The sequence below is a fragment of the Cinclus cinclus genome, chromosome 11 (genome assembly GCF_963662255.1).
Source record: "Cinclus cinclus chromosome 11, bCinCin1.1, whole genome shotgun sequence".
NCBI lineage: Eukaryota > Metazoa > Chordata > Aves > Passeriformes > Cinclidae > Cinclus > Cinclus cinclus.
The window spans coordinates 22,996,470-23,005,432 of NC_085056.1; the positions used below are offsets into that span (position 1 = coordinate 22,996,470).

Sequence of the window (8,963 nt, forward strand, 5' to 3'; positions counted from 1 at the left end):
CCTAATAATTTTAGTAACCAGATGGTAACAACTCACTGAAACTTGAACAGAACTCGTTCACCTTTAGGCAGTGTAAGTAGTCACTATAGGGAAACCAATGTATGGACTAGTATACTTCGGAAAAGTTGCATGTCTTCAGTGAAAAAAAGCCCAATCAGTAGACCATATGTTGTTCATCCACTCAGCCCCTGTTCAGTACATGCCACTGAACTGCTGCACCCGAAGACTGGCATTATCACATCCTGTATTTCCCTTCGGCATTCTCTTTCAGAGCACAGATGTGACAAAACCAAAAAGTGCAACTTTAGTCAACCTTTACCTTCAAACCTAATTCAGCATCGGCTCGCAGGGCCCGAGCAAAGCTCTGCGAGTTCAGTTCTCGCCCTCAGAGACCAAAGCTCTGAGAACAATTCACTTGGCCACTGGCGCAGTGTGGCCGCCCGCACACGCTCAGGCTGCGACCAGCGGGCCAGGAGCGCGTTCAGCGGGTGCTGAGGCCACAAAGCCGCCGCAGACGCAGGGGCCGCGTTCGCGGTTACCGGGCAACCGCGGCACCCGACAGGCGGGGCGGGGCCGGCCCGGGGGCGGCGGAGCCGGCCGGGCCTCGCTCCCTCCTTCGGTCCCGTCTCGTTCCCCCCCTCGATCCCCGCTCGGTCCCCGCCTGTTCCAGCCTTGGTGCCCCTCGGTCCCCGGGCCGAGCGGGAGCGATCCGCTCCGGGGCCCGGAACGTGACGGGCACGGCGGCAGCGCTCGGTACCGCCAGAGCCTCGCACCCAGCTCCGCGCCGCCCGTCAGAACGGGAAAACCCAGGGTCTCAACAGTTTGTGTTCGGCGCATCGTGCAAGTGCCAGTCAGCGAGCTGCAGGTCCTGGGCACTAGCGTGCAGCTTCCCGTTCTTCTTAGGGACACACAAGCAGCAGAAGTAATTTCCTGGTGTCATGGTTCAGCACCTAATCAGCAGCCAGGAATTGGTGCTCCAGAAGACTGGCATTACCACATCCTGTATTTATTTCTCTTTGTCATTGTCTTTCAGAATAAAGATGTGCTAAAAGAAAAACCAAAAAGTACAGTATTTATCAACCTCTATCTTCGAATGAAATGCAAGACTGATTTTCAGTTGTATTACCAGCATTGCAGTTAAAACGCGCTGGAACCATAATGGTTCCAAGTTTCCTACTTGCAGTAAACTTGCGGTTTTAATAGTCTTTCCAAGTTTATCTGTAATACATAGGTTTATATATTTTAAAGAACTTAGGTTTGTTAAATAACTGCATACTCCTTCATGCTGTTGAGCAATAGCACAGATCGTTTGTGTCTTCAGAAGTGGTTTGTCTTAGTAAAAAGACCTTGAAGTGAAACACTTTCCAAGTTCCCCAGAATTTTAGAAGTACTTTTGAAAACAAAGGAGGGGGAAGAAAACCCATCAAGCCTATTAATTTAGGATGTTTCCGGGTCTACTACTCTGTGCAGCCTAAGGAAGCTGTAATGGAACAAGGGAAGAAGGATCTTACAGCCGTGTTATCCCTCAGTGTACAGAAAACCTTCACACGGAGCTCCTGCGTGGCTGCTTTAAAGACTGGTGACAAAAGAGCAACATGGGATTGAACTAAAACAGACAAACATCCAATTAAAGTCAAATTGCAAGTTACTTTACTTTCAGATGGGGCTGCAGACTGTATGCTGCTCACCATCCTGGGGGTCAGAATGTCCTGCAGCATGGCTGAGCCATGAGAGTTGTGGAGTAGAATTGCAAAACAGTGAAGCAGAAACATTTCTTAAGTACCTACGTTGCATTACCAACTTGGCACCTTAAAATTGTTTTTTTCTCCTTTAGTGGAAGTTTCTAACTGGAATGGAAGGGTTTTTAATTGTTGAGAAGCTCTGAGTAGAAGCAACTATTCTCCCTGGGTACCTGTGGTAGGTAGGTACCTTGCACCTGGCAGTGGAGGAATGTGCATGTACTTCCATTTAGATCTCTGAAATATTCATTATAGTCAAGAGCATACCCAACCACAAATTTATCTGGAATTTCAAAGCCTGTATCTGTAAGAAAATACAGTTCTTTTTATGCTTCAGTGGTGTAAGTAGCTTTTAAGTGCACAGTTTCTATTCAACACATACTTGAGCTAAGAGTAATAGGCATCATCTCTTTCAGGATGCTTCCTTAAGAATCTGAGCTGTAAATTGATGACAGAGTCTAAACCATTTCCATCAGTCAGTAATATAATCAGGGTGCTAAGAGAATTATTTTTATTAACAAAGTAATTGTTTAAAACCTACTTATGAGTTGCTCCTGGTGGAGAAGACAAGGAGTGAGATTTTACTTGAGTGAAAGTAGATGAACTGTGATTGAGTAGGACTTTTCAGTTTGGAAACAAGGCAAGTTTAATAATGCCAAATGTCAAAACAAATGCCCTCTAGGGTCAAAGCAAAGCAAAACAAAGTTAAGGTTTGATTCTGTTTCTGCTATCTAAATAGTTAAATTTGTATATCAAGTATCTAAACCTGAACTCAGGCCATCCAGGGGAAAAAAGATGGTCATGAGGTCTTGGGGATAACATAGCTGGTCATTAGTTCATAAATTTTTATGCCGCTTCTCCCCATTTCTCTTGGCCTTCATGAAACTTATGTGCCAGTCATCAGATGTGCTACCTGAAGTAAAATCATAAGACAGTGTTTTGGGAAGTACAGAAAAAAAATACTAGAAAAACACAACACTTACAGTCTGGTCTGTAACCTGGACTCTGACATATCCTTTTAACAAACAGGCTGTAAGGCAGAGAAGGATGGTTTATAAAATATGTCTTGCTCTAAGCTGTAGACTTCCCTTCCGCCACACCTCCCCATGAACTTCTAAAATCATGCATTTAAATTAAAACAATTAAATTATTGCAGAGAAATAAGTAGTGTTCAGCCTTGTAGTGGGGGGAGAAGCAAAGACCCTGATCCAGAGTGGGTCTACTTTGTATTCAGATCCCTCCAGTCCTGTGTCTCAGATCACTTCCATGTAGCAATGCCCCAGGACACTAGAATAGCACAGAGGGGGAAGCATGTCCAAATGGCTGGTAATGATTTCAGTGGGTAGGGAGGAAGGGAGGGAGAAAAGGACAATTTCTTCTGCAAAATCATTTCTGTTCTTGGTTTGCCTGTGCACTTCAGAAGAAACTGAGAACCTTCCGGACAGTCACTAGAAGTACTGTCTGAATAACTGCTGCATAAAGCAGCTGTTTCTATAAAGCATTGTGATTACTTGACAGATACAGGGACACTCCACAGAATTTCCTTTCAGAGATCTACTAAATGCAGATCTAGAATGCTACTTGCAGCCATCTCCCAAGTGCTGAGAGACTCTTAAGATTCTGGAAACTTCTACTGTTGAGGATATTAATTCAGAGTGTTGTCATTCTAGTATTGAGGCAGTTGAGGTGGTATTAGAAACCATATGGAGAGAGATTAATTTCCCTCAAACATGAAGTAGGAAACAGGGAATCCATCAGGCATTATGGACTACACAGAAAAAGCAATAAAAACTGTTTTATTATTTTGAGCAGTGAAGATGGTAGTGCATGGCTGAATTTCCCAGATAAAGAAACACTTAAATTTGAAGCATCTGGATAAGGATTACATCCTCCATTTGCTCCCTGCCCCCCAACTTCAAGCCAAAAAAGCACCTGTCAACATAGACTGACTGTTCACCCAGATGATTTGAGTATGTTAGTTAGTAGCTATATCCTTGTGTTAAAAGCAACTGAAAATACTTTTGAAAGACACAACTTGGCTATTAATTTATGAAAGCACCAAAGGCAGGAGCCCAAGAAAAGCTTAGACCCCACTCGGTAAGCCCGACAGGCTAAACCACTACAGAAACTGTGCCCGCAGCACAGATAACTTCCCAGGAGCCCGAGTTCCGTCAGAGGAGCCCAGGACAGCACAGCCGGGGGTTCTTATAGAGCCCGATCCGTGCTGATTGGTGTGTTTTTCAATCCCCTCGGTGATTGGCTCCTTCTTCGCCTCGCGATTGGTTCATACCACTCTTCATTCTGGGTCAATCATTTCCAAATCCATCGTTCCCATTGGTCAGCGCATGGTCCAATCATGATGCAGTCCAGTGTCGTCACCTTAGGACATAATTAGTCTGGAAAGTTCTTTCCTTCTCTGTCCAACAAGCACCAACCCAGCGACACCCACAGCTTGTCATCAACCACAGCTTGTCAACGCCCACAGCTTGTCAATGCCCACAGCTTGTCAGCATCCACAGCTTGTCAACACCCACAGCTTGTCAACACCCACAGCTTGTCAGCATCCACAGCTTGTCAACACCCACAGCTTGTCAGCACCCACAGCTTGTCAACACCCACAGCTTGTCAGCACCCACAGCTTGTCAACACCCACAGCTTGTCAGCACCCACAGCTTGTCAGCATCCACAGCTTGTCAACACCCACAGCTTGTCAGTGCCCACAACTTGTCAACACCCACAGCTTGTCAGTCATGACCTCCCTCCCTCCCCCCAGTTACCCACAACAATTGAATAACAATTCGTAACTTCAACAATTAATTAACTCTTTACACAACTTATTAATAACAGCACAATCAATCAACAGATTACAATTTTTTCAACTAACTTTCACTCCACCCTCCATCATTTAATTATTTATAACACTTGTACCTTATAACTTTTACCATCCTTGGTTTCTGGTCTTTTATTTTTGAAAGCAGTGCTTTCATTGTTCTACCAGTCTCAATAATGTCCTGAAAGAGATAAAAAAAATAAATTATCCTTCAATTTGAAAGGAAAACCAGACTGTCAGTGATCAAACTACAGTATACCAACCTAGCAGCCCAGTAACACAATTAATTACAATTTTATATGTAATATGTATTAATTTAAAAAGAGGAGAGAAAAAAATCCGGGTCATTCCACCCCTTCTTTAGTCATTACTTACCTCAACTACTAACACATTCTGGAAGAGGTTACATAGGGAAAGTAGGGAGAGAAAGAAAAGAAAAAGAAAAAGAAAAAGAAAAGAAAAGAAAAAAGAAAAGAAAAGAAAAGAAAAGAAAAGAAAAGAAAAGAAAAGAAAAGAAAAGAAAAGAAAAGAAAAGAAAAGAAAAGAAAAGAAAAGAAAAGAAAAGAAAAGAAAAGAAGAATATTTAAATGGTAATTTTCAGCAAATTATACAGCCAACAAAAGGACGCTAAAACCCTGAGTTACAAGGAAATTGCATTGATTTTGAAGGAGATTGTCACTTGAACTACTGAGTTTGGTGCTTTCTGAAGAGTCTTTCTGTAAGTATTTATGAAAGCTTAAAATATGGTGATAAAAGTACCTGTGTCAGGTATATATGTTGCTCTATGCAAAGCACTAGTATTCTAGAGCCACACTGAATGACTCAGTTTAGTGTGGTTCATTTCTGGGTGTTCTGGGATAAAATGGAGAATAGGATCTTTGGGAGTACTCATTATTGATCACTTTAAGTTTACACGGACATCAGTGGGAATTATTCACTGTTTCAATGCCCAGCAACTGTTTTAAATCCATATTAAGTGGCTGGAAGTATGCAATATCAAAATCTTAGTAAAAATGGATTTCCTGGAAAATACACAAGAACAGTTGTTTCCCTTTAAAAGCTGAAGATGCTGATTCATACCTTCCCATTTAGTGTAGACAGTTCCTCTCCAACAAAACTAATATTTTCTGCAGGTGAATCATTCTAGAAGGAGAGAGAAGAGATGGAAATGACATAAAGCATGCCCAAAAGTGTTATCCTCTATATTGGAAAGATGTACTGCTTTTGCTTTTTGCAAGAGGAGTGAGTTTGGGATCTCCCCCTGGCTTTGTCATGTTGAGTGTTCTGCTATATGTTTATTCCAGTGAAGGTATAATTTCCACCCTTGGGGGCAGATCAGTAAATCAGTTCCTTTTTAGTATGTAATTTGAACAGAATGTGTACATACACTCAATTTTTGTGGGGTTCTCATGCAAACTACCAGTATTCAGAATGCCAGTCTATGGAGAGAGTAAATTTTCTAAAGAAAAGAAAGTTGCTTCTGACAAAATTCACGGTAACAGGCACAGATTTATCATTGTTTTGATTTAGTGTTTTTATATGGTCCAGCAAAACAGCGAAGAATTTATAGCCTCCTTTAAGGACACAGAGTGCAACAATGTGATGACTTCCCATGTCTTGCATGATATCTCTAGCCAAACGTTCTGTCGTTCTGTCGTGTGAGGGAAAAAAAAAAAAAACAAAAGGAAATTCTGGAAAGTGTTCTGCATATCATAGTTGTTTGTCCATATATTAAGCAATGTTCTAGTAAAAATTCTGATCTTGCTGTTTGGTTTTTATAAGTAGCTAATTGTGACCACAGCAAGTCATAGGGAACTTAATGTATTTGTGCAGCACAAGCTGATTTAATCCATAAACCTAAATACTTCAGAAGAGGTGGGCTTAAAGATATTTGAGGGAACATGGAAGCTTAACTGGGCTTGTAAAGGAATCCACTCCATAACCCCCTTCTTGTACTAGGCTTTAGGACAGAAGTGTTAGGGCTGCAGAGTTTCCATGTTTCTCATGGGCTGCACAGGGCAAGACCTCAGTCTTTTCATTTGTAGGGACAAAAATTGGCATCACTGTCCCTATTCCTTTTTGTTTACCCTCATACCTGTCCAGGATGAGTCCATGAGGAATGAAGACTTTTTCAAAATCTTCTTCATGATGCTTAGGAATGCAAAACAGATTTTCATTGTAGCCACTTTCCTCATCTCCTATCTGCAAAGGAAAAGGGAAGTAGGTCTAAACCTAGCAACAAAGGCATACAAGAAAAAGCTTTCAGTCTCTGATAGTGTGAAGAAAAAATTTCTCCCCCCTAATAATCTGTCAAAATAAAAATATTTCTGGGAGTTTTTGATCTTTCTGCTAGAACCATTCACAGTCTGGTAACTCAGGAACTGGTGGCTGAGTTGTGAATAGACTTGTGAATGGATAACAAGTACTTTGCCCCAGTCATTATGAGATAAATTCTTGGCCATCATCAATTCATTAAAAAAGCCACCTAAAATAACAGCAACCTCCCCTCTTATTCCATTTACCCTTCTGCAGAGCTCAGTAGCTTGCTTGTGTGGTAGACAAGCAAAAATTAAAATGTAAGGCAAGAAGATTGGGATTACAGGTCAGCATGTGACTTTGGGGTGCTGCTTTGCCTTGACCATTGTTTTCCACTGTGTAAAAGAGAAAACTCTGCCTCCAAAGCATAAATTCAAAGCTGAACTTTTGACATTCCAGCCATTATCAGTCTCAGAGGACAGGGGAGACGGAGAAGCTTTGGGATGGCAGTGGGAAGAGGGGAAGCTGCAGAGGGTGCCCATAGGTGGGAAGCAGTTGTGCTGTTTGCCCTTGGGGCAGAGTGCTCCTCATGGTGGCTGGGGACCAACCACGGCTACATCCCACAGATCCGGATCTTAACCCTTTTGCCACCAGGATTTAGGATTTAAATTCTTAATTCAACATGCTGGTTTCAAGCTGTTGCACCCAGCGGTGCCTGCATGCCTAGAAGTTCCATAATCTCCATTAGGGTTTCTCTTCTGGCCGCAAGCAGATCTGTAACAGTGGATTCCACCTCCCTTCAAGATCCATCCATCCTTGAAGGCTACTTTGTTCATTCAAAAAGTGGTGGCACAAAACCAGGCAAGGAAAAATATAAGGAAGTAGAAAGAATTGTGAATACAATTAATATATAAGTTATAGAAAAAACTAAGAAAACCCCTTCAAATTAGAGAGATTTTGTCACACCTGACACGGCCCTGCTGTTGTTAAAAATACAGAACTAACTGAAAGAACAATTCAGAGCTGGCTCAAAGCTCCACTAGTGGAAAAACAGGTTATCTACATACCAGTTACATTACACAGAACCCAGTGAAGCATCTTGCTAAAAGCACAGAGCTGTGGACTTGGCAGTAATGGTATAAAGTATTGCTAACTAGTTAACACCTGCAAACTCCTTAGATGGATTGTTTTTAAGTTTCCTTTTCTTTGTCATAGGAGAGATGAGTGATTAGGAAGAAAAGAAAAATGGACTGTAGAAAACAGAAGTAGGTTATTACTTGCAAAACTCATGGTAGCCAAAAAATGAAATAACCTATTACTGCTGTTTATTTTAAATTGGCCACAAATAGCTTCCTGCATTTAAAGATAAAACTAGAGACAGGGTTCAAGGAAATTTCAGGGAACAGATTATAGTAGCAGAAGGCAATGGATATAGAAGCTTATCCTGGCTGGACTAAGCATATTCTGCAAGTACTCAAAATTGTTCAGCCCTAATGGTCCAAGAACATGTAGAATGACCTTGCAGCTGAGCCCTGGGTGGGTGGTAAAAGTGCTGTTCTGCCTAGTTTAGTTACTCTTATCTTTGTGGCTGAAGTCAGTAAAGTGAAAGCTTAAGTATAGGACTGGTTTTATATCAGGGTTGTTCGTGCCTTGTGGATGGTGGAGAGACGCTGGCAGTGACACTGGGATTGACTGTGGGTCGGGCTGTGCCACAGCACTGAGAGCAGCTTTAGTGAGTGCAGAGCTGCTTATGGCTTGATGTTTGATTTACCCAGCTGGACAGCTTGAAACTGGCCCATTTCTGCCTCCGGGAGACTGCTAGTGGTGAATACGCAGGCAGGGTATGAGAGTCTGACTATTGGAAGCATTGGTCAAAGACAATGATTATTTGAGACTACTAGAACACATGAACATCATTATCATTTGAAGTATCAAAAAAAGCACCTTTAAGGATAGTCACTGGCACCAGTATAAAAAGTGCTGTTTGTTTTGTTGTTGGGTTTTGGTTTGTTTTGTCTCGAAGATTGCCATGTCTATTGCATTCTACTTAACTGCAGCTTAAATGCAGTGATAATGATCCCTGCAATTTGAGTAGCTTCTTTCGCCTAATCGTGATACTGATTGCAGTATTTAATGGA

The 8,963-nt window shown here is 41.9% G+C and overlaps 1 protein-coding gene across 1 annotated transcript; it reads right to left on the reverse strand.

Moving 5' to 3' along the window:
• Positions 1-235: 235 nt before the first annotated feature.
• LOC134048130 (hypoxanthine-guanine phosphoribosyltransferase-like) lies at positions 236-7,179 on the reverse strand. Its single transcript, XM_062499727.1, is given in 9 exon segments — positions 236-284; positions 1,968-2,043; positions 2,723-2,769; positions 4,668-4,750; positions 4,945-4,962; positions 5,650-5,722; positions 6,044-6,220; positions 6,665-6,771; positions 7,153-7,179. Coding segments are annotated over 9 exon segments (657 nt in total).
• Positions 7,180-8,963: the final 1,784 nt, after the last annotated feature.